At 36.9% G+C, this 27,374-nt stretch overlaps 1 protein-coding gene across 2 annotated transcripts in view; it reads right to left on the bottom strand.

Annotated features, from left to right (window-relative positions):
- The window catches only part of cacna2d3a (calcium channel, voltage-dependent, alpha 2/delta subunit 3a), a 104,974-nt gene that overhangs the window by 33,968 nt on the left and 43,632 nt on the right, over positions 1-27,374 (bottom strand). Inside the window, exons 11-26 of one of the 2 annotated variants that reach the window (XM_009304342.5) lie at positions 27,133-27,246; positions 23,620-23,698; positions 23,356-23,489; positions 21,781-21,798; positions 18,168-18,239; positions 16,605-16,685; positions 14,174-14,248; positions 13,071-13,154; positions 12,028-12,099; positions 10,828-10,889; positions 10,378-10,445; positions 9,134-9,179; positions 8,936-9,030; positions 7,428-7,521; positions 6,258-6,353; positions 4,318-4,439 (exon numbers count right to left, since the gene is read on the bottom strand). In XM_009304342.5, coding sequence (XP_009302617.1) covers positions 4,318-4,439; positions 6,258-6,353; positions 7,428-7,521; positions 8,936-9,030; positions 9,134-9,179; positions 10,378-10,445; positions 10,828-10,889; positions 12,028-12,099; positions 13,071-13,154; positions 14,174-14,248; positions 16,605-16,685; positions 18,168-18,239; positions 21,781-21,798; positions 23,356-23,489; positions 23,620-23,698; positions 27,133-27,246 — 1,312 coding nt within the window. The remainder of the gene's footprint in view (positions 1-4,317; positions 4,440-6,257; positions 6,354-7,427; positions 7,522-8,935; positions 9,031-9,133; positions 9,180-10,377; positions 10,446-10,827; positions 10,890-12,027; positions 12,100-13,070; positions 13,155-14,173; positions 14,249-16,604; positions 16,686-18,167; positions 18,240-21,780; positions 21,799-23,355; positions 23,490-23,619; positions 23,699-27,132; positions 27,247-27,374) is intronic. The other variant, XM_021478512.3, reaches the window with a different exon arrangement.

Raw genomic sequence — 27,374 nt, 5'->3', positions numbered from 1 at the left:
AGGTCAAACAAGCACACACATACTGAATATGCATTCATACGTACAGTTGAAGTCAGAACTATTCGCCCCCCTTTGAATTTTATTTTATTTTTTAAATATTTCCCAAATGATGTTGAACAGATTCAGGAAATGTTCACAGTGTGTCTGATAATATTTTTTCTTCTGGAGAAAGTCTTATTTGTTTTATTTCGGCTAGAATGAAAGCAGTTCTTAATGTTTTAAACACCATTTTAAGGTCAATATTATTAGTCCTTTAAAGCTATATATTTGTTTCCAATAGTCTACAGAATAAACCACTGTTATACAATGACTTGCCTGATTACCCTAACCTGCCTAGTTACCCTAATTACCCTAGTGAAGCCTTTACATGTCACTAAAGCTAAATAAGCTAAATACTAGTGTCTTGAAGAATATCTAGTCTAATATTATTTACTGTCATCATGACAAAGATAAAATAAATCAGTTATTAGAGATGAGTTATTAAAGATAGCATGTTTAGAAATGTGCTGAAAAAACCAAAACTGGGGAAAAACAGGTGGTCTAATAATACAGGGGGGCTAATAATTCTGACTTCAACTGTATATACGTATACTATGTACTGTGTATATACAGTTAAAGTCAAAATTAAAGTGACATTTAAAGGCTTTACTAGGGTAATTAGGGTAAAGTTAGGGTAATTAGTCATTGTATAACAGTGGTTTGTTCTGCAGACAATCAGAAACAAATATTGCTTAAGGTGGTTAATAACAACCTAAGCACATTCTGAAAACATAGTCCCGGTACGTACGTACGGCCGCGTTAATTTTTTTCAAGCGAACGCTGCGGGGCGGTGTGTCGCTGTTTCCTGTAGTGCTTGCCGGCCGGCAGGCCGACCGCTTACCTCCTTGTGGAGGGCTTCCCTGCTGCAACCCGTTTGTCCACTCAGCTCACCGTGTACGTCGGCAGGCTCGAGATGCAGAGAGAAGGCGATCGGTTTCGAGTCCGGGGAAGAGCAGTTCCAGAAATCAGGTAAAACAAAAACAGAATCCCAAAAATTAAGTGAACGAGTTTTGTAACAGGGTGAGAATGCGGTGAAATCCGAAAACGCGGTAGAATAAAAAAAAAAAATCTTTTTTGGACGACTTTTCGGGCGGGTGGGTTGATCGGTGAAATTGGTTGGGTTCAGGGAAGGAGGAGGGCGGTTCAGCCGATTGGTCGGTCGCGCAGTCAATCATCCAGTCAGTCGGACAGCGGCCTCTGGTGGGTTCACGCGAGAACAGCACGGGCGCGAACTGCACTCGCGAAAGGCGTCTGAGATGCGAAAAAGCGCACAACAGCGGCCTCTCGCGGATTCGCAAAAACAAAAACTGCAGCCGTACGTACTCGCCGGGACGTATTCCGCGGTCTCCAGAAACGTCCGCGGGACTACGTTTCCACAATGAGCCCGGGCTGGTTAATAATATTGAGAATATTCACTGAGATTGCCTGTATAAATTATATTCACATCCATTAACCATGTGAAGTGTGAAATTTTGCTTTAATTATATTAATTATTATTATTATTAACAACAAACATATAAATAGCCTAATATTGGGGACTAATGTAGGTAGTTAAACTTGAAGTCACCATTGTGGTGATCCATGTTATTTTGACCATGAACATAAACGTATTGACTTTTTAATCCTCTAGCTGCGTCCCAAATGGCACACTATACACTATGCACTCATGCACTATGTACTTATGCACTTACACACTCAACAGGATAGTATATGTATGTAGTGTCGTCCCAAATGGCACACTAATGTTTTTTTACTAAGCGGAAATTCAAACTGTTTCCCTGATGACGTTTGACGGTCGCCAAATCAGTGAAATAAACGACCGAATCATCAAATAATACCTGCCGTGAGTATAACCGTATTCACCATCAGGAGGCGCTATAATCACTCTCTTAGGAGAATTTCGCTTTCACCATCCAAAATAAATAAAGTTATCCAACATGTGCGCTCGATAGCTCCGCCCCTTCCGCTACGTGAGCAAACCTGCGGTCGTTAAGTGCGCGAAGTGTCCATCATTACACACTTCACTTTAGCAGCTGAATGAGTGCATCATCCGGGTAATTAAAATGCACTTATTATTATTATTAGAGTTTTCAGTGTGAACACACTACTCACACTATTTATACTACAAAATGGTGTAAAATAGTACACAAGTATGAGTATGCAAGTATGCAGCTTCTTTCTCGGTGCACTAGTTTCCCAGCTAGGCTTGAACAACAGTCCAGATACCCTGTGAACAGGTTTAATTGCTATATCAGGGGTTTTTATGAGACTTCTGTATATTTCCGTTGAATAGCCATTTCATTTTCATGCCTCTAATTTAACTAAAGACTTGATTTCTGATGCGTAAAAAGCAATAAGCTGATTTTCACTCAGTTTTGTCTCTCTGTATAAAGCGATGTGCCATTTTCTAAGCCATTATAAGCTTTAATATTCTGCCCCTCAAGGGTGAAGTGTGGTAACTACACAAATGCTTAACTTGAGAAATATACCTCTCACAAATCTTACAGCAGCCAGACAATTTAATTGTGAGTAGATAAGTTGAAACAGGACAAAACTGAACCAGAAAACTTCGTCACAAAGTCCATTTTAGGCTTTTACTCGGTTTTAAAGGGCACCTATTATGTAAAAATAACTTTCATAAGGGGTTTAAACCCAGTTGTGTGACAGCTGTGTGTGAATATATCCAGCATCAAAGGATCAACATGTATTAATTGTATTTGTTCTGATCAGACTTGATCAAATCAGTCTGCAGAAACACTTTGATTGACATTCTCCCTTTGTACGTGTCATCAGAGGGGGAAAGCCCCGCCCACTAGTGCCCATTTCTCCCTCATTAGCATACGAGATTAGTCTTGTTTTTGAATATGCCAATATGCTGACACACAGGCATTTGTAGCTCCGCCCTCTTTTAACAATCTCATTTGAATTTAAAGTGACAGTCACCAAAATGACATCAAAGCCTAAAAGGGTTAGTTTCAGAGAGTTACAAAGCATGATTTGTGCGCTATTTTGAGCTGAAACTACACACAGACACTGTAGTGGCATCAGAGATGCATTTTAGATCTTGTAAAAAGAGGCATAATAGGTCATCTTTATGCAAATGTGTAGGTATTGCTTTTTTCCTTTGGACGGCACTGGAGTAATAATCGTCACGATGACTTCTGTTATAATATTGCAGCTCTACCCTGTATTTGCTTCCTGAATTTAACTGTTGTGTAAATACATGTACATGTTAAACAGTCTGTGTGAATAACCACAAATGCCATATCAGATGCAGCATCTGTTCTTTTTCAGTGTCGATATTGGGTTGATATTAATAAATCAGTATTGGGGACGGTCCCGTATTCTGACTGACTGAAGTACAGTGTACAGTTCAGGGAAATGTTAAAGAACACTTTTCATTAAATACTGCAGAAAACCTACTGGAACCCACATGGAGCCAAGATTCCCACCGAATCTGTCAAGTTTGGTGAAGGAGAAATCATGGTTTGGGGTTGCATTCATGCGAGAGATCTGCAGAGTGGATGATCAACATCAACAGCCTGAGGATATCTGTGCTGCCCATGACATTACAAACCACAGGAGAGGGACAATTCTCCAGCAGGATAGCGCTCCTCATACTTCAGCCTCCACATCAAAGCTCCTGAAAGTCAAGCTGCTCCAGGATTGGCCAGCCCAGTCACCAGTCATGAACATTATTGAGCTGATGAAGGAGGAGGTGTTGAAGATGAACACAAGACACTTGATGAACTCTGGGATCCTGCTAAAGGCTTTCTTCTTCATTCCAGATGACTTTATTAATCAGTGATTTGAGTCATGTCAGAGATGTATGGATGCAGTCCTCCAAGCTCATGATGGAGTCAGACACAATATTCATTCTGTCTCCACTGCAGCAGGACTTTATATTCTATACTGGACATTATTACTGTTCAGTGATGAGACTTTAGTCTGAGCAGAGTCAGACCGCACTGTCCTCATCAAATCATTAAAATCAAGCCATGAATGATCATAGACTATTGTGCTCAAATAAGCAAAATCGAGAGGCCTTCGCCTTTCATATAAGGACACAACGAAACGTGATTGGTTGTTTAACCTGTCAGTCATTTAACATAGTGGCCAGTTCTTGCTCATTCAAAGCACCAAAGCTCCCACACCTTCAGCCGTGAGTCTGAGCTCTGACTACGCAAGATTACACTGTGGTAAACTTTGAACCCGGTTATTGTCCCATACCTAGTGAGTGTAAAGCATGCATTAATTCCTGCTGTCGTATATAGTCACCTGCGTCATACGGAAGGCTGTAGACAAATGTGCCGGGCACCTGTTCAGCAGCTCTTCTGTACCACAGAGGGAAATGATCAGCGCTGAACTGCACCTCTTTATCCTCTCCTGTCAGGAGGCCTCTTTCAACACAAAACACACACACACACACACATTTACTCATTATATCATGCTGGTTTAAGAGGAATAATGTTAGGCTGGGGCGCCTCACAGCAAGAAGGTTGCTGGTTAGAGTCTCGGCTGGGTCAGTTGGTGTTTCTGTGTGGAGTTTGCATGTTCTCCCTGTGTTGGCGTGGGTTTCCTGTGGGTGCTCCGGTTTCCCCCACAGTCCAAACACATGCGCTATAGGGGAATTGGGTAGGCTAAATTGTCCGTAGCGTATATGTGTGAATAAGTGTGTGGGTGTTTCCCAGTGATGGGTTGCAGTTAGAAGGGCATCCGCTGTGTAAAACATGCTGGATTATTATTATTATTATTATTATTATTATTATTATTATTATTATTGTTATTATTGTTATTATTATTATGTTTATTGTTATAATTTATTTATTTATTATTATTATTATTGTTGTTATTGTTATTATCATTATTATTATTATTATTATTATTATTATTATGTTTATTATTATTATTATTATTATTATTATTATTTTTATGTTTATTGTTATAATTTATATATTTATTATTATTATAATTATTACTATTATTATTATTGTTGTTGTTGTTATTATTATTATTATTATTATGTTTATTATTATTGTTATTATTATTATTAATAGTATTATTATTATTATAATTATTATTATTTATTATTATTATTATTATTATTATTATCATCATCATCATCATCATTAGTATTGTTGTTGTTATTATTATTATTGTTGTTATTGTTATTATTATGTTTATTATTATTATTATTATTATTATTATTCTTATGTTTATTGTTATAATTTATATATTTATTATTATTATAATTATTACTATTATTATTATTGTTGTTGTTGTTATTATTATGTTTATTATTATTGTTATTATTATTATTAATAGTATTATTATTATGATAATTATTATTATTAATTATTATTATTATTATTATTATTATTATTATCATCATCATCATTAGTGTTGTTGTTGTTATTATTATTATTATTATTATTATTGTTATTATTATGTTTATTATTATTATTATTATTATTATTATTATTATTATTATGTTTATTATTATTATTATTATTATTATTATTATTATTATTATTAATAATAGTATTATTATTATTATTATCATTATTTATTATTATTATTAATTATTATTATTATTATCATCATCATCATCATCATCATCATCATCATCATCATCATTATTATTGTTGTTGTTATTAGTTTTGTTATTATTATGTTTATTATTATGTTTATTATTATTATTATTATTATTATTATTGTTTATGTTTATTATTATTATGTTTATTATTATTATTATGTTTATTATTATTATTATTATTATTATTATTTATTATTATTAATTATTATTATTATTATCATTATTATTAATATTATTATTATTATTATTATTATTATTATTATTATTATTATTATTATGTTTAAAACAATATTCAAAGAGAAAAACAGGAAAGTTGGCCAGTTTGTTAATTGCCTAATAAATGAAAATAGACTCAAGTTTTTATTTTTAAAACTTTATTAACAGATTTGTGTTTTTTCTAATGAAACATGATGTAATAGATGTGTATTTGAAAAATTTCTTAGTTCATAAATCTTTAGAAAATATCTTAAAACATCTCAAAAAAAGTGGTTATGATGACCATCCAGCAAGCTTATCCAGCTAAAATAGAGCTTAAAATGTCACTAAAATGCTGTAAATAACTGCAGAAAGGCTGGCTACAGGCCTGTCTAGTGTTTTAAGATGGGAAGTGTGATTTGCTTACTGATTGCTCAGTTGATCTGGCGTCACAAAAAGGTTGATGCGTGATAATCCAGTTCGAGTGGCGAGGAAAGAGATCTCCACACCTTTATCAGAGTTTCTAGCGGAGCGAACACAACCACAGGAAAAATACTGTTCAATCAGGGTTCACAAGTTAAAGAGACAGCGCACCTAAAAAACTCATTCAGTCATCCTTCACTCTTCACTAGTTTAAAACCTATTAGAGTTTCTTCTTTCTGTTAAACACAACGAAAGGTTACTGAAGGATGCTGTACCCAGTATTAAAGTAAAGCAAAAGAGACGCCCTTTCCCACAGATGGGTTGAGGCTGGAAGGGCATCCGCTGCGTAAAAACTTGCTGGATAAGTTGGTGGTTCATTCCGCTGTGGCGACCCCAGATTAATAAAGGGACTAAGCTGACAAGAAAATTAATGAATGAAAAGAGACGCCCCATGATCATTCATTCATTCATTTCACTATGGCTTAGTCCCTTATTCATCAGGGGTTCGCCACAGCGGAATGAACCGCCAACTATTCCAGCGAATGCTTTACACAGAGGATGCCCTTCTAGCTGCAACCCAGTACTGGGAAACACTCTTACACACTCATTCACACACCCACACACACACACTCCATACACTACGGCCAATTTTCTGAACTCTCCCCAACCAAACCTCCAGCTGACTAATGAACAGTGTTTAACAGTCGTTTCTGAAGGGTTTCTGGAATTGGTGGAAAAACAACTACAAAAAACATGCATGAACACAAACAAGGGTTCAGGGTTCACAAGTTAAAGAGACAGCGCACCTAAAAAACTCATTCAGTCATGCTTCACTCTTCACTTGTTTAAAACCTATTGGAGTTTCTTCTTTCTGTTAAACACAACGAAAGGTTACTGAAGGATGCTGTACCCAGTATTAATATTCTTATTTCCTACTATTGAAGTCAATGGCTGCTTTTCCACAACATTCTTGAGAATATCTTACTTTGAGCTCCACAGAAAAAAATAAACTCAAACTCAAACAAGTGAAGAGTGAGACAATCTCAGCTTTTAAGATAATTCAAATACAATAAAAGTGACCCTGATGACTGCTTTGTGTGCAAAATCACACATTATACAATGTTTCTCGCATCTAGAAGCGTGTCTACAGAGTGTGTTCATGAGCTGTTCTTACTCGGATTTATTGAGAGCGAGGCTGGTCCAGTACGCCTCCAGTGGTGCCGTGACCACCGCATCAAACAACACCTCCTGCACCAGCTCCTGATCACCTACACAAGGCAGAGCACGATTACTTACAGCACACCACACACACACTGGTCATTCAGCATGCTTCACACTAACAAGAATAACAGCAGCACGAGATATAAGACATGATGAGAAGAAGAAGGACGTGAACCTGCCAAAAGAACCAAGACCATAAACACACACATACACACACACACACACACAGACACACGCTCACATGCACACATATTGTACACACACACACACACAACACAACACACAACACATGCACACAAATACACAAAACACACAAGCTCACATGCACACATACAAACAAACACACAAAAATGCAAATACACACAAACACACAAACTTACACAACCCCCTTTACATACACACAATAATACGCACACACACTCAAGACACATACTCACATGCATGCACGCACACACACATGCACTAACAGACACACACACATACACAAACACACATGCACGTATGGACGCATGCACACACATATATGCACACACACACAAACACAAAAAACACATGCTAACATGCATGCATGCACACACACATGCACTAACAGACACACACACATACACAAACACACATGCACGTATGGACGCATGCATACACATATATGCACACACACACACAAACACACAAAACACATGCTCACATGCATGCACGCACACACACATGCACTAACAGACACACACACATACACAAACACACATGCACGTATGGACGCATGCATAAACATATATGCACACACACACACATACACACACACACACACACACACACACACACACACACACACACAAATAACTCATTTAAGTAAGGCAAAAGAGACGCCCTTTCCCAGAGATGGGTTGTGGCTGGAAGGGCATCCGCTGCGTAAAAACTTGCTGGATAAGTTGGCGGTTCATTCCGCTGTGGCGACCCCGGATTAATAAAGGGACTAAGCCGACTAGAAAATGAATGAATGAAAAGAGACGCCCCATGATCATTCATTCATTCATTTCACTATGGCTTAGTCCCTTATTCATCAGGGGTCGCCACAGCGGAATGAACCGCCAACTATTCCAGCATATGCTTTACACAGAGGATGCCCTTTGAGCTGCAACCCAGTACTGGGAAACACTCTTACACACTCATTCACACACACACACACACACACACACACACACACACACACACACACACACACACACACACACACACACACACACACACACACACACACACACACACACTCCATACACTACGGCCAATTTTCTGAACTCCCCAACCAAACCTCCAGCTGACTAATAAACAGTGTTTAACAGTCGTTTCTGAAGGGTTTCTGGAATTGGTGGAAAAACAACTACAACAAGACATGCATGAACACAAACAAGCAAGAAATAAAGAGTCACTATTAGCAAAACTCGTCTCGGTCTGCAGGTCACTCACACTTCAGATGCTCTTCTCCATTGAAATACAGCTTAATGGCTTCAATCTGAGAGAGCACGGGATGGTCTGGATGTTCCTCTGTGTTACAGTATGTCCTGAAAAACATCAGTCACACACGCACGCACGCACGCCATATACTTCAATCGGCATACACATAAAGAGCTGAATAAAATATGTAAATAAAATAGCCTGCTGTACCATTCATCTGCTAATGCAACGTCTGGATGCTCCAAATCATGCAGCCCTGAAACAGAAGGACATGCATCTGTTTAGCAGAATCCCTGATCAGCAAAATGAACATTCATCACAATCAATCAATTATATATTCATTCATTTGCCTTCTGTTCAGTCCCTTTATTCGCCACAGCGGAATGAACCGCCAACTACTCCAGTATATGCATTACACAGCGGATGCCCGTCCAGCTTAATCAGGGGTCGCCACAGCGGAATCAACTGGCAACTTATCCGGCATATGTTTTACACAGCGGATGTCCTTCCGGCTGCAACCCAGTATCGGGAAACACTCATTCACACACACACACTCATACACTATGGCCAATTTAGTTGATCAATTGAGTGTGTATGGGTGTTTCCCAGCACTGGATTACAGCTGGAAGGGCATCCGCTGTGTAAAACATATCCTGGAATAGTTGTTGGTTCATTCCGTTGTGGCAACACCTGATGAATAAGGGACTGAGATGAAGGAAAATGAATGAATGAATGCTTTAATATTTACACTGTGGTTAAAGTTATTCTGTTAGATTAGTTCCAGTTTTTTTATTTTTAAATGTAACGCAATAGTGACGTTCCCTAACTGATTAGTAGGCCCACACGGAATCTGCGCACGCAGAATTCTGGAGATTTTCTACAGAATTTCGCAGAATTCCACAGATTTTTAGCCCATCATTAATTCTGTTTATTTACTTGTGTAAATGTGTGTAAATCTATATTAATTAAGTTTTTACATTAATTACAGTAATTTTATTGACTAATATGGAAATGTTCATCGGATTTTGGCACAATGCAGTTTGTGCAGTCACATTTTCAGTCTTTTTGTAGAGATATTATAGGGGAGACTTGTTTTGTTTACCAAATAAAGTCAATCTCATCGGATTTGCATTTTAAACATTAAATAAAATGATTTTATTTTTTATTTAACATAATAGGGTTTTAGTTATGATGCTCCCAAAATCTGCAGATTTTTACCAAAATTCTCACCAGAAATCGTCCGCAGATTTCGTCTGGCCCTAGAGATTAGTTCCTTTTATACCAATGTTACTAAGTGTTTATTTGCATTTATATAGTTATGTTAATAACAATGTTACAATGTTATACAGTCACTAACTCATTTACTATTTGATAGAAGTATCTAGTAACTATAACTAATTTTTTTGAAGTAACGTGCCCAACACAGGCAGAATTGTAGTTCCACGTATAGTTACCTTCTTCAACAGAGATATTTCCTCTGAAGACATATTTGCCGTGACCTCCAGACAGAGCCACTCCTAAGCTGAAAACCAGAGAAACATTGTGTAGTTATACTTATATTTACTAGACTTAATCTGTTGTGGTGATTCTACAGTTGCTATGGTAACACAACAACGGCTGTAATTGATCTGTTGTGGTGATTCTACAGTTGCTATGGTAACACAACAACGGCTGTAATTGATCTTTCGTGGCATTCTACAGTTGCTATGGTAACACAGCAACTGCAGTAATTGATCTGTTGCGGTGATGCGACTCTATTGTTGCTAAGGTTACTCAACAACTATAGTAATGGATCTGTTGTGGTGATTCTGCAGTTGTTATGGTAACAACTCTTTAATCTCCAGTTTTCTTGTTGTTTTACACTATACTTTGAATGTAAAGAAACAGAAACCAACATATATCACCTGAAGGGCGTTCCTTTAATGTCTGTGTAGTAGTAATCATTGTGAAGAACAAGCACCCGCTTCTGAAACACAAACACACACAAACACTATAAGAGAATGAAAGAAAAACTCTGTATGGTAGTGTCTTTATTCATAATAATATTATAAGTGCTGTTTAACATAGCGAGGACATTTCTCAGAATATTTCCTATATTTTTCTTCTGAAGAAAGTTTTATTTCTTTTAGTTAGGTTGAAATAAACAAACAAGTAAACAAACAATCAAGCACACAAACAAACAAACAAACAAGTGAATCAGTAGGTAACAAACAAGCAAGCAAACAAACAGACATGTAAACAAACAAACAAGTAAACAAACAAGCAAACAAACAAGTAAATCAGTATGTAACAAACAAGCAAGCAAGCAAACAAACAAACAAACAAACAAGCAAGCAAACAAACAAACAAACATGTAAGTAAACAAACAAAGAAAACAAACAAATAAACAAGCAAGTAAATAAATAAACAAAAAAGTTGGTAAACAAGCAAGCAAGCAAACAAACAAGTAATTCAGTAAGTAAACAAATGAACAAATAAATCAGTCAGTAAGCAAACAAGTAAACAAACAAACAATTAAATAAACAAGCAAACAAACAAACAAACAAACAAACGAGCAAACAAACAAGAAAACAAACAAACAAACAAACAAGTAAACAAACAAACACGTAAATAAAGAAACAAGCAAGCAAGTAAACAAACAAATAAGTAATCAGTAAGTAAAACAAACAAGCAAGTAATCGAACAAACAAGTAAGCAAACAAAGAAACAGGTAAACAAACAAGTAAATCAGTACGTAAAATAACAAACAAGCAAGCAAAAAAACATTTAAATAAACAAGTAAACAAACAAACAAACAAACCAGCAAGCAAACAGGTAAGTAAATCAGTAAGTAAACATACAAACAAGCCAGTAAAACAAACAAACGAATAAATAAGTAATTAAAGTAAAAAAACAAATCTAAAAACTTTAAATAAAAAAAATTAGCTCCCTGAAGAATGTCGAGTTTTTGGGATGTTTTTTTCTGATTGTCTACAGAACAAACCACTGTTCATTATTTTGTCTTCACTGTATGCGTGTGTGTGTGTTTGTGTGTATGCGTGTGTGTGTGTGTGTGTGTGTGTGTGTGTGTGTATGTGTATGTGTGTTTAGGTGAAGTTTCTTGCCCCTTTATCCACAGTTTTCTTGACTTTCATAGAGAAGCTTCCCGTCTGTCTGTTCACCATAGCGTTACGCAGCTGAGAGAGAAAAAGCACATCTGACAATCAAACAATGAAACACATCCGTACATCAATATCCATACATACATTTTCATTAACAGGAATTTAAAGTTGTGTGCTACTGAACTGATAAATGATTGATGGTAAAACTCATCCACAACAGCGCTGGAATCGACTCCTTTTTTTACTTTTCTCCATAATAAAAAATAACATTTCATTACAGTCATACAGAGGTTTTCTGGACAGTCCCGAAAACACCTGAACACGTTTTTCTGGTGAATCTCCCGATCTTAAATAAAAGAAATAGATGTATTCTCTGTGTGCATGTAGTTGAACAGCAGGACATGCAGCAGAAGCACTGCGGGTGTCCTGAACATATGTCTCCTCCCACACTAATGAAGGCTGAGAACAACTGCAGACGCTTAAAGGCCTTTTAATGTGTGCTCTGTTCAGTGTTTGATTACAAAACACACTACATGAAAATATCAAATCAAATAAAAACTTTCTACACAGATAGATAGATGGATGGATGGATGGATGGATGGATGGATGGATGGATAGATAGAACGATAGAACGATAGATAGAACGATAGATAGATAGATAGATAGATAGATAGATAGATAGATAGATAGATAGATAGATAGATAGATAGATAGATAGATAGATAGATAGATAGATAGATAGATAGATAGATAGATAGAAAATGAGTTATTAAAACTATTATGATTATACATGTGTTGAACAAAATCTCTCCATTATACAGAAATCGGAGAAACATTATGAAGGAATTAAAATGTATTAGGAGGCTAATCATTTTGACACACACATATATATATATATATATATATATATATATATATATATATATATATATATATATATATATATATATATATATATATATATATATATATATATATATATATATATATACATACATACATACACACACATTATATATGTTTTTTTTATTAATAATCACAGACACCTCGTCCTCCTTGTCCTCCCACTCCACCTCGGACAGATCTGCGCTGCTGTAACTGGACTTTCTCCTCTTTTTCCCTTCTTCATACTGAAAACACAGAACAGCAGACATATTGAGAAACAAGTGACAATACAATATATTCATTCAAATCAATTGGTCTCTATGACTAATGTAAATGAATGCCTGTTGCATAAAGGTTTATTAAATTATAGCCTTTCCCTGGATCTGTGTGTATATGCATATGTGTGTGTGTGGGTAAATACTGCCCTCTGCTGGTAGAATTAAACTACAGGGAGACTCTTTTTAAATGAGAATAAATTAAATTAAGGGTTTTCTGTGGCAATTCTTGCTGGCTACCAAAATAGCAGTACATTTCACAGCATTTTTGGGGGTCTAAATAAACAACTGCTTTAATAATGCCTGCAGTTGACTGAGACTTCTCTCAGAACTGACTTGAGGACAGTTATCACTCTTCTGAGGAGATGTTATTGAAGCTGCCAACACCCAAAGCATGAGTGCTGCTACTACTGTAACCTTAAAACATTATACAAAACTCATGCATTCATTTTCCTTCGGCTTAGTCCCTTATTTAACAGGGGTCGCCACAGTGGAATGAACCGCCAACTATTCTAGCATGTTTTACATGCCGCAAACCAAAACATTCTAACAATGGGGTAAGAAAAATAAACTTACGCCAAGGTGAAAACAAGATTATTTTTCTTCCCCTATTGTCAGATTATTTTGCTTTCTTTAAGAAAAAACTCTTCATTTGGACTCATTATTTCTGAAAACAACACAATAATTAGTGCTTGTCTAGAAAATGCTTCTTAATTTAAGAGAATTTAGATATTAGGACTAGAAACCAGACAAAAACTCTTGAGTAAAACAAGTTAAAGTTGTCTTTTCCAGCGCTTTCTCTCTCTCTGACTGCCGAACGGCTTTGTTTACGGACACACTGTTGACCCGCGCTCTCTGATTCTGCATTTGTGGCTGTGAATGGAGTGTTTCCTCGTCTCATCTTCTGTCAGACCCTCTTTAGTGTGCACAGCTGTCAGCACAATGGCTCTGATGAGACGCTCTCTCCATTCCCTTCAGACATACATTACCAGCGGCTGCAGGTCCGGATGGGTGAGGATGTATCCGTTGTTGGTGATGGCAAAGGCATACCCATGGATTCCCAGCTGAGAGCAGACAAAGAAATAAATGACAGCCATACACAGATACTGTCACATATTTACAGTGCTATAGTCTCCAGCTCTTTAAAGACACCATCAGTTTACCCCTCTTACTTATTCTGCCCCTTTTTACAAGATCTAAAATGTGTCTCTGATGTCTCTAGAGAGTGTGTGTGTGTGTTTGAGCTGAGAATAGCACACAGCTCTCCAGCTCTCTGAAACTGACCCTTTCAGGCTTTGCTCCTAATAGTGGAGTTTTGGTGACTGTCGCTTTAAATGCAAATGAGATTGTGCTCTTTTCAGAAGAGGGCGGAGCTATGAACGCACTATGTGTCAGCATAGTGGCAGATTCAAACACTAGACTAATGTCATATGCTAATGAGGGAGAGATGTGCACTAGTGGGCGGGGCTTTCCCCCTCTGATGACATGTACAAAGGGGGAACGTCAATCAAAGTGTTTCTGCAGACTGATTTGATCAAGTCTGATTATAGTAAATAAAACTAATTAATGTTTATCATTAGAGGCTGGAGATATTCACACATCACTGCCACACAACTGGGATTAAACCCCTTACAGAAGTGAATTTTGCATGTCAGCTCCTCTTTAAGATGTCATTTTTTATACGGGCTGCTTTTGGTATTTTGTGTTTCAATAATAACGCCAAGGTGGTCCAATCAGTGAGGCCGATTGTAGACTCAGAAGTAAACGCCCACTGCTCTGACTGGCTGACTGATTTGCATATTTGCATGGCTAAACAGGCAGTGCAGTAGAAGGCGGCATCAATCTTTGGTGGAGGCGGAGTTTATGCATCCTATGACACAACAGATTCCAGAACATGTGGTTGTGTCTTAAATGAGACCTATTCTGCCCCTTTTACAAGATGTACTTTAAGTCTCTGATGTCTCTAGAGTGTGTGCGAAGTAATAGCACACAGATGATGTTCTCCAGCTCTCTGTAACTGACCCTTTCAGGCTTTGCTCCTAATAGTGGAGTTTTGGTGACTGTCGCTTTAAATGCAAATGAGATTGTGCTCTTTTCAGAAGAGGGCGGAGCTACATATGCAAATGTGTCAGCATAGTGGCAGATTCAAAAACAATCCTATGCTAATGAGGGAGAGATGGGCACTAGTGGGCGGGGCTTTCCCCCTCTGATGACTTGTTTAAAGGGAGAATGTCAATCACAGTGTTTCTGCAGACTGATTAGAACAAACGTAATTAATTAATATTCACCATTAAAAGCTGATTATTTTCACACGCTGCTGACACACTGCTGTGTTTAAACCCCTAATGAAAGTATTTTTTGCATAACAGGTGCACTTTAATGAAAAACTCACTTATAATTGACTCAGTATTTCTGAAAACAAAACCATATTTGATAAAAATGCTTCTTGATTTTGAAATATTTAGTTATTTGGACTAGAAACAACACAGCCTTATTGTGGCTTCTGCAGCGTCTATTTCGTCCTCAGAGTTTTCCTCTTTTACTCATGAAGACAGCAGTTTATAAGCAGAGCACTTTGATTTTAAGTGTGAGCAGTTCAGTGAGACGCAGCACTTAACACACTTACTGTGCTCATTATCAACCATCGCAGTCACTCAACCATGTGTGTGTGTGTGTGTGTGTGTGTGTGTGTGTGTGTGTGTGTGTGTGTGTGTGTTTCAGGACAGATAGTGACTGTAATTATCAGCTCCCTGCTGAAAGTCTCACCTCTATTTAGCATTTTATACTCGTACAATGTGTGCGTTTGGTGTAGGTATTCCTGCATTGTGGGGACAAAATATCCCCAGAAGAATATTAATGCATAATTATAGTTTTTTATTATCTGGTGGGAAAAATAAAAAACCTTGTGTATAAACACTGTAATAAATGCTGGTTTTAAAGTAAAAATGCTGAATTTAGGGGAGAACGGACAGAATGTTCAATGAAATGTCTATGAAAGTCACCATAAAGCATTCAAACTGTGTGTGTATATGTGCATGCATGCATATGAGTGTGATTTGTGTGAGTTTGCATGTATGTGTGTGCCTGAGAGTGAATGTGTGTGTGTGTTTGAACCTCAGAGTGAATGTGCGTGTGTGTGTGTGTGTGTTCTTCGCTAGTATTGTGAAATGACTGATTGTTTGTTGGTTATATTAATGTATGTCTGCACTTGTAACCATATTATGGCTTTTAATAGTGTAGCAGAGGCTTTTAATGGGATCAAATCAGTATAAAACCATTTGCTTTGTAAATATATCTCCACTCAAGTGCACATTCACTAGGAAAGGGTGATGCAGACAGGCTTATGTTTCCTTTCCTTAATATGTTGTCCTCTACTGAACAAGTCTTCATATAGAATCATCTGACGTGTGTATCGTGTACCTTGTATTTGGGGATGGCCTTCAGGATTTCTGACACTGGTACATCTGTGCCGACCACTCCAAGAAGAATCCCTTTATTCCTCTGAAAACAACCAACATGAGACAACATAATACAGCAAACCACTTATCATGTTCTAGTGATTCACATTTTGATATTAGGTCTAATAGCATTGATTTCTGAGCATACCGCTCATCAAGTTTTTAGTGTTCGTTTTGGATGCTTCAATAAATGATTCAGTTTTATAATGAATCGTTCGAGTCATGATTCAGTGCTTCAATCATAAAGAGCCTCATTTCTAAATGAATCAGTTATATTTTAAACGAATAGTTTGAATGAATGATTTTGTTTTTGAATGAATCATTTGAGTCAATGATTAAATAATGAAATTATCTTTTCATTAAAGAGTCACTTGCCTCACTTCACATGTAGAGAGTGCCTCATTTCTAAATGATTCAGTTATTTTGAATGTATAGTTTGAATTAACACATCTGTTGCTAAAAGAATCGTTTGAGTCATTGATTCAATGATTCATTCATAAAGAGTCACTTGCCTCACTTCTAAATGACTCAGTTATTGTGAATGAATAGTTCGAATTAAAGCATCTGTTGCTAAAAGAATCGTTTGAGTCAATGATTCAATGATTCATTCATAAAGAGTAACTCATCTCATTTCTAAACGACTCAGTTATTTAGAATGAATAGTTTGAATTAAAGCATCTGTTGCTAAAAGAATCGTTTATGTCAATGACTCAATGATTCATCCATAAAGAGTAACTCACCTCATTTCTAAATGACTCGGTTATTTTGAATTAAACCATCTGTTGCTAAAAGAATCGTTTGAGTCAATGATTCAATGATTCATTCATAAAGAGTAACTCACCTCATTTCTAAATGACTCAGTCATTTTGAATGAATAGTTTAAACTAACGCATCTATAGCTGAAAGAATTGTTTGAGTCAATGATTCAATGATTCATTCATAAAGAGTAACTCGCCTCATTTCTAAATGACTCTAAATGACTCTAAATGAGTTATTTTTTCCACCAAAAAGTTTCAATGAACGATTTTGTTTCTGAATTGAATCATTTGAGTCAACAATTAAATGATTAAATGATTCATTCATTAAAGAGTCACTTGCCTCATTTCTAAATGAATCAGCTATTTTGAACAAATAGTTTGAATGAGTCGGTTTCTGAATGAATGATTTAATCAATGATTTAATTATCTATTCATAAGATCCATCACATGCTTTATTTCTAAATAAATCCGCTATATTGAACAAATCATTTGAGTCAATGACTCAATGATCCATTCATAAAGACAGTCATGTGCCTCATTTCTAAATGAATCATCTATTTTGAACGAATAACTTGAATAAATGATTAAAATAATCGATCAACCACCGACTGGAAGTGATTTAGTCATTGTTTTCCAATCTCCTACGTTACAAAGTTGTTTATTAATTTGAACAGAACCAGAACTGATAGACAGAATGAGACATTTCAGAGGATTCTCAACAATATTAACAATTACCACCCCAGCAGTGAGAGCTTATGATCACTCACGGTCTCGTTTTTGGTGCTGAACACAGGCATGGCCACGGTAGTCATGAGCACTGGACCCTGAGCGTCTTCCAGCTACACAAACAAACACACACACACACACACACACACATCAGTGACATTCATTGCCTGCTACAAGTGCTTTTCTAAACGTGACCTAAACTGAAGAAAAGCCTGCAGCTTTTACTCCCAGTGCAAACAAATCAAAACTACAGAAACATCAAGCTTCTGTAGGTAACACTTTACAATAAGGTAGTATTAGTTAATGAGAGAGAGAGAGAGAGGTTACACAAACAAAGCTAAACCAAGAGCAAGGAAACATGAGGGTACACGTATGAAACACTAAAGATCACATGACATGATTCAACCAAAGAGAAACCAGACACATGACCAATGAAGAACAAGACATTAGACTAACTCAGCCAATGAACACACACACACACACACACACACAAAGGGGCACATGGCGAAAGCAGGACAGGAAACAGGTAGACTAAACTACAAAATAAAAGACAAGACAACATGGCACACCTTACAGCCACATATAATTTACTATAATAAAGTATGCGTGAAGATAAAGTATGATCAAGTAAACAATAACTAGAAGAAGGTACAACACTTCATCAGAACTAATACACTGTAAAAACCACACAGTTCACCAAAGAGCACGTGAACACTGAGCATGCATAATGTGAGAGTGAGGTGCAATGAATCCCCGAGCGGGACTCATGCTCAGGTGTGGACGGATGCGGCGCAGCTGCGGATAAACAGCCTCATCATCTGCATCCAAATACAAAATGGCAGTGTTTGCTTCCCCTGACAGCAGAAACACACATGCATGTTCACAGCTCATGCACAAACACTCATCTGATGAAGTCATGATCTGTAAACACTCCGACAACACACACACACACACACTGCACTAAAAACATTGGTGGACTTTACTTTAAAAAAAGCCTTAAAATTAGTCCATAAATAAACACTTTACAGTCAGGTGGTGTTAGTTAATGCATTTACTAACATGAAAAAACATTAGCATTTATTACAGGATTTGTTCATGAAAATACAGTGAACTCTTGGTGCATTGACTAATGTTAACAAGCATGAATTTGTATGTTAATAATGCATTAGTAAATGTCGAACTGTGATTAATAAATGCTGTGCAAGTATCGTTGATTATTAGTTCATGTTAGTAAATGCATCAACTAATGACACCTTAACGTAAAGTGTGAGCAAATTAACTACAGCATAATTTAAACATATTAATCATTTAGGTCAGGGGTGGCCAACCCTGTTCCTGGAGAGCCACCCTCCTGCAGAGTTCAGTTGCAACCCATATCAAACACACCTGTCTGTTATTATCACGTGGTGTTCAGGTCCTAATTAATTGGTTCAGGTGTGTTTGATATGGGTAGCAACTGAAATCTGCAGGAAGGTGGCTCTCCAGGAACAGCGTTGGCCACCCCTGATTTAGGTGAACTTATAACAATTCTACAGGTAAAGACAACACTCATCCTCTTATTAAAGTTATATATGTGTCAACTATTTTCCAAGTGTTGTTTAACAAAAACAACATTTTCAAAGTATTTGCTATTATTATTAATATTATTATTTTTTTTCTTCTGGAGAAAGTCTTATTTCTATAAGTTAGGGCTGTAATAAAATAAAACAGCACACATATACAAATAAATAAAGTTTAATAAAATAAAAATAAATAAAAATGCTAAAGTCAATCTATTAGATAATTTAAAGCAGGGGGTCACCAAACTTGTTCCTGGAGATTTTAGCTCCAACCCTAATCAAACACACCTGAACAAGCTAATCAAGCTCTTACTAGGTATACTAGAAACATCCAGGCAGGAGTGTTGAGGCAAGTTGGAGCTAAACCCTGCTGGGAAACCGGCACTCCAGGACAGAGATTGGTGACCCCTGCTTTAAAGTGATAGTTCACACAAAAATCTGAATGTACATGTTTTACTTGTGTCAAATCTTTCTGTTGAATGCAAAAGAAGATATTTAGAAAAATGTTCAAGCAATGGAACTTTCAGGAACTTCCATCAATGATTCCAAAACAATATGGAAGTCAATGGTTACTGATTTTCAGCATTCTGCAAACTATCTTCTGTTGTGCTCAATAGAATTAAAAAACTCATAAAGATTTGGGAACACTTGACAGAGAGTAAACGGTAAGTTTCATTTTCGGGTGACCTGTTCTTATTGATAGGACAGTGGAGATTTACAGACACGAAAGAGTGGGGAGCAGAGTTAGAATCAGCACCTCGAGCCGGGAATCGAACTCAAGTCACTGCAAGCACTATATATATATATATATATATATATATATATATATATATATATATATATATATATATATATATATATATATATATATATATATATATATATATATATATATATATATATGCTATATGTTGATGAACTAACCACTAAGTCAGGGCAAACTCGGGCTGTTGTGCTGCATATTTATGGTTCCAACCCCAATTAAACACACCTGAACCAGCTAATCAAGCTCTTTCTAGGTATACTAGAAACTTCCAGGGAGGTGTGTGAAGGGAGCTGGAGCGACCCTCCAGGACTGAGTTTGGGCACTCCTGTACTAGGCTATTGGCGATGATGACATGAACTGTCTCTTTATGAACTGTTTTTTTTTTTCAATTGACTACAAAACTAAGCTCCTCTCGTCCAATAACTTGCCTTATTACCCTAATTACCCTAGTGAAGCCTTTAAATGTCACTTTAAGCTGAATACCAGTGTCTTTAAAGTATATCTAGTCTAATATTATGTGCTGTCATCATGGAGAAGAGAAAATAAATAGTTTAGATTTGTCGAAAAGCATCTGTTAACAAGCACTGAAAAAGTAAAGGCTATCTTCAGCTGTGCATTTTCACAATATTTTTTATGGAAGAGAGATATCACGGTAAACTGTGTGAGATCTGCAGAATTCCTCCTGGTTTTCTGTCTCTGCGGGAGTAAATGGCCTGTGAAATGATGGAGGATTGTTCTTGGTTGTGGAGAGAATTTTTAAGCACAACAACAGCTCAGATTCAGAGACACACACTGCAATAAATGCTCTTAATACTTAAGTTTTAGTCTAGTTTCTATTCCAGATATCTGAAAATTCTTAAATCAAGAAGCATTTTCTAGACGAGCGCTAAATATAGTCTTGTTTTCCGGAAATAAACAGTCAAACAAGCAAAATAATCTTGTTGATGGTTCATTCCGCTGTGGCGATCCCGGATTAATAAAGGGACTAAACCGACAAGAAAATGAATGAATGAATGTTTTCTGGGGAAAATGGTGACGTGTTCAATACTTAAAGCATCTCCCCTGCTGCACTTTTATGTATTTTATCCAAGTAAAAAAAGTATGACCAAGCCATTTCTCATCATACACACAGACACACACACACACACTCACACACACACAAAGGACAATCTGAATCCAGATACACTGTGAAATCAAGTATGCAGCAAGACACAAACACTGAAATAGAGGAGGAAATCTTCAGACAGTATGCACAAACACTCATGATCATGATCGCTCAATGAGTTCATGTGTGGTGAAGAAACACCGTTAATCACGATCAGATTTTACCTTCTGAGCCTGCGAACGCTACAAAGACAAAACACAAACTGCCATCAAACCATTGTGTGGACACATTTATTAGAGCTGCTCTGAAAGATGTGTCTGGATAGGAATCATTTACTCTTTGGGTTTGGTCTTTTATTTTAATATGACTTGATTTTTATCGACACTTTGAGTTCGCATAATGTTAGTTAATGTATTTACTAATGTAAACAAACATTAGGAATACATTTATTACCGTATTTGTTTATGTTTGTTATTGTTAGTTAACGTCAAGTCACAGTGTATTACTATGGAGCCAGATCAGTCTCAAAAATAATACAATGACAAAAATAAAACTCATACATGCACAGCACAATTCACATTTACTAAATCCAGTTCGTAAATTCAAAATACAATACAAAAGTGTGCAAATCAAATTTCTAAATTTAAAACACCATTCATAAATATGCAAATCCAAACCATTTGATGAAATATTTGTAACTTTTACTCGTGAATTTACAAATTGTGTTTTTATTTATGAATTGGATTTGCGCACTTATGAATGGTGTTTTGAATTTCGAATTGCATTTTGAATTTATAAATTACGTTTTGAATTTACAAATTGTGTTTTAATTTTACAAATTGTGTTTTGATTTTATGAATCGAGTTTTGAATTTATGAATTGAGTATTAAAATTCCAATTGCGTTTTGAATTTATGAATTACATTTTAAATTTACGAATTAAGTTTTAATTTTACAAATTGTGTTTTGAATTTATGAATTGTGTTTTGAATTTATGAATTGCGTTTTGAATTTATGAATTGTTTTGAATTTACGAATTGCGTTTTGAATTTCTGAATTAAGCATTGGATTTACGAATTGAGTATTGAAATTCGAATTGTGTTTTGAATTTATGAATTATTTTTTGAATTTACGAAATGTGTTTTAATTTTACAAATCATGTTTTGAATTAACGAATTGTGTTTTGAATTTATGAAGTGCGTTTTGAATTTATGAATTGTGTTTTGAATTAACGAATTGCGTTTTCGATTTATGAATTGAGTTTTGAATTTTCGAATTGAGTATTGAAATTCAAAATGTGCTTTGAATTTATTAATTGAGTTTTGAATTTACTAATAGAAATTTTAATTTACAAATTGCGTTTTGAATTTACGAATTGCGTTTTAAATTTACCAATTGAGTTTTGAATTTACTCATTTAATTTGGATTTATGAACTGAGTTTGGAATTTACGAAATGTGTTTTGAATTACAAATTGAGTTTTAAATTTATGAATTAAATGTTGTGAATGTGAATTGTGAATTCTAAATGTATTATTTTTGAGGCTGATCTGGCTCCATACATTATCTAATGTTCCCAAACACAGCTTTGGATTAGTAATAATACATGAATGTTAAACAATGATTAATAAAAGCCTTGATAACGACATTGTGGAGTTTTTCAATATTATCTCTGTAAAAAGGATTGTAAATAACTGATCTGTTGTACTCTCCCATTCACTGTGCTCTGAGTTCACCAACTACCAACCACTTTTGCTGCAGAGAAACACACACATGTGAAAAAGCTCCACTGAGAGACTCACAGTGTTGTCGATGTAGGCTTCAGTCCACACCATGTCATGCTCTCGATCGATGACTTTCGGCCGACTGAGAACATGCAGATACTTCATCACGTTCTCCTGTACGTCCGCCAGCGTGGAGATCTGGGTGAAGTAACCTGACACACAACACACAAATCCATCAGAAATAAACAAAGATGCACTGATGTGAACATGCGCACACACATACACATTGACTTGTGACCCAGACATGTGAAAGAGGTTCAGAAACACATGAGTAAATCTGACCTTTATTAGCGCAGGCCATCCACTTCAGGTTATCAGCGAAGGCAGACTCTCGACCAATCAGGTAAGGGAAAACACGCACCTGTCGACAGGAGACTTGGCCTTATCTGACAGTCACGCTAAAGATAAAGCTAATGAACAGAGATAAACTGAACTACACCTAATTAGTTCACTCCTTAATTACTCAGCTTTGATTACTCAACGCTAACCAAAGAATTAAAGCTAGTCCGTATCACTCGGGAAATGTCAGAAAGTCATTCATAAACATTTAGCAACAGCTGCAAAAATACATTGTAATTCCCAAGTGCTGTTTAATGGAGAGGTTATGACATTTAACTATAATAGTTTTAATCAAATATTATTAAATACTAATTATTTTGTCTTTGCCATGATGACAGCACATCATATTTCACTAGATATTTTTGCAAGAGGCTAGTTTTCAGCTTAAAGTGACATTTAAAGGCTTAACTAGGTTAATTTTTGGAGAAAAGTAGTTCGTTCTGTAGTTGTCACAATGGAGATGCTAACAGCGGAGTTACCAATCCCAACGCAGGGTTTATTAACAAGAATGGTCAGGCAAGCAATGGTCAACACAGGGGCTAACCAGCCCGATCTCACGAGGAAACGTGAGTGTTTTACGTTTTGTCAGTTTCGTGGCTAATTTGTACGAATTCAGTCATACGAAAATGTACAATTTTGAAAAGGAGGCAAGCCCCCCCACCCCTGACCCCAACCGTCATTGGGCGATGAGCAAATTGTACTAAATTGTACAAATTAAATTTTAGGAATTCCTACGAATTAGCCACTGAATCAAAAGTTACGAATCAAAAGGCAGGCAGCAGGCAACGTAAACAAACAAGGCTACAGTCAAAAACACGGCAGGACAAGGCAAGGAAAACACGTCGTGATGTTAAATACACAGATAAACAAGACTCAGCCCAGATGTGTGCGTGTGTGTGTGTCTGTGTGTGCGTAGTATTTAAAGTCCATGTAATCGGTTTGTAATGATCCTCTGGCTGTGTGTGTGTATGTGTGTGTGTGTGTGTGTGTGTGTCTGTGTGTGTGTGTGTGTGTGTGTGTGCTCATCATCAAAACTTGAAACAGGTGTGTGTGAGCAGAGTGCATATATGGAGTTGTAGTCTATAATGTGGTGGATTTGTAGTGATCTGCAGCTTCTAGATCGCTGGTGATCATAACAGTAGCTAATCAAAAAGAAAATGATTTCCTAAGGGGGTTAGCAATAATATTAACCTTAGCAGTTTTTACATTTTTATTATATACTGTATGTTTTTATTCCAGCCAAAGTAAAAGAAATAAGACTTTCTCAAAAGGAAGAATACAACATGTCCTCTGTTAAACAGCACTTGGGAAATTGTTGATTAGTTTAAAGCAGATCTGTAAATTCAATTAAAGCAGACCTGTTTCTTCATGTACTTTTACGTAGGCGTTAAAATCACCAAACACATTTTTAAAAGCTCCAAACTGACTGAATGTGAGCAGATCTTCAGCAGTTTTTACAGCAGGAAAATAAGTATTGAACTCGTAAACATTTTTCTCAGAAAACATCTTTCTAAAGGTGCTGTTGACTTGAAAATTTTTCCCAGATGTTGATAACAACCAAAGAAATCCAAATATACAAAGAAAAACAATCTAATTAGTTTACAAATGAAGTTCTGCATAATAAAATGCAGGGATAAAGTATTGAACACATGAAGAAAGGTAGGAGTAGTTGTGCAGTGAAAGCCCAGACAGTAGCTGGAATCACTCAGTAGTTCTTCAGCAAGCCTCTGCCCTTCCTCAGTGTCAATGAAGATCAGCTGCTTCAGTCCAACATCTACATCAGCAGGAGGATGAAGATCAAACCATTCAGCAGGACAATCATCCACAACACAGCCGAGGAGACTCTCAGATGCTTTCAGAGAAAAAAAATCAAGCTGTAGAATGGCCCAGCCAATCACCTGACCCGAATCCAATAGAGAATACAGAATAAAGCTCAGATCTGATTGAGGAGACCCACAGAAGCAGCAAGATTTACACGCTCTGATGAAGACTGAGAGAAACTTACACCTGAGCACTGCAGGAGGCTTCATTCTCCATATGAGACGCGTCTTTAAGCTGCCATCATTATAAAAGCCTTTATATAAAGTATTAAACACAGTTCAGCACTTTCTCCTCTTGTCATTCCAGTGTTTCTTCTTGTCTGCTTAGTTCCTTTATTAATCCGGAATCGCCACAGCAGAATGAACCGCCAACTTATCCAGCAAGTTTTTACGCAGTGGATGCCCTTCCAGCCGCAACCCATCTCTGGGAATCATCCACACACACATTCACACACTACGTACAATTTAGCCTACCCATTTCACCTGTACTGCATGTGTTTGGACTGTGGGGGAAACCGGAGCACCCGGAGGAAACCCACACGAAGGCAGAGAGAACATGCAAACTCCACACAGAAACGCCAACTGAGCCGAGGTTCGAACCAGCAACCCAGCGACCTTCTTGCTGTGAGGCGACAGCACTACCTACTGCGCCACTGCCTCGCCTCATTCCAGTGTTATCACGCATAATTCACTTCTCAGATTTGAGAATTGCATGTCATTTGAGAATTGCATGCCTTAATTGCATGTCAGCAGCTCCTGTAGAGAGATTATTCCCAGGAGAAAACAAGACAATGCGTTCAATACTTATTTCCCCTGCTGTAAGTCACCAAACTGAAGCATCTTTTACTGCGCTTGTGTGAGAATAATAAAAGCGCACTGAGAAGATTCTCCCTAAAACACCATGTGTTCTGACACAGAACGGCGATTCAGCAATCACAGTTTCTGTCAATGAATGCAATATGAAGGTGGCACAATGTCACATTTATCTTACGCCACCCTGAAACTGAACAGCCCACAGAAACACACACACACACACACACATACTGCTGCAAACTGCACATTTATCAGCACAATATACGTCGCATAACTAAATGTCATCATTTGTGGTTCGCATACAAAAGACAAGTTTGCATTTACTTAATAATGTTGTGTATTTATGATGATGCTTGTATATAAATAAACACATTCATGCATATACACTGCTGGAAATGGAGGTTTGGGGCGACACCATGGCTCAGTGGTTAGCACTGTGGCCTCACAGCATAAAGGTCGCTGATTGGAATCCCGGCTGGGTCAGTTGGTGTTTCTGTGTGGAGTTTGCATGTTCTCCCCGTGTTGGCGTGGGTTTCCTCCGGTTGCTCTGGTTACAGTCCAAACACATGCACTATAGGGGAACTGATCAACTGAATTGGCTGAAGTGTATGAGTGTGTGTGTGATGAGTGTGTATGGGTGTTTCCCAGTGATGGGTTGCAGCTGGAAGGGCATCCACTGTGTATAACATATATTGAAATAGTTGGTGGTTAATTCCACTGTGCCGACCCTTGATAAATAAAGGGACTAAGCTGAAGGAAAATGAATGAATGAAGTGTGTGTGTGAGAGTGTGTGTGAGCTGTAGATGGAGAAGCTGTGCTCACCTTCCTGTCAGGCCAGTTGTAGACGGCGAACACAGCATCATATGTCTCCACTGCGCCGTCTGTCACCAGCATTATAGCCTGACTGCACTCACTGCCTCTGCCTGTCTGATTAAACTAAACACACACACACACACACACAAACAGAGACAGATGAACACACACAGACGGACACAGATAAAAGCGTGTGTTAACATGTAGCGTGTGTGTCCGGTATGTATGTGCGCACATGTGTAGTTGTACAT

The sequence above is a fragment of the Danio rerio genome, chromosome 8, assembly GCF_049306965.1.
Source record: "Danio rerio strain Tuebingen ecotype United States chromosome 8, GRCz12tu, whole genome shotgun sequence".
NCBI lineage: Eukaryota > Metazoa > Chordata > Actinopteri > Cypriniformes > Danionidae > Danio > Danio rerio.
This window is presented reverse-complemented; position numbering and strand designations above follow the sequence as displayed.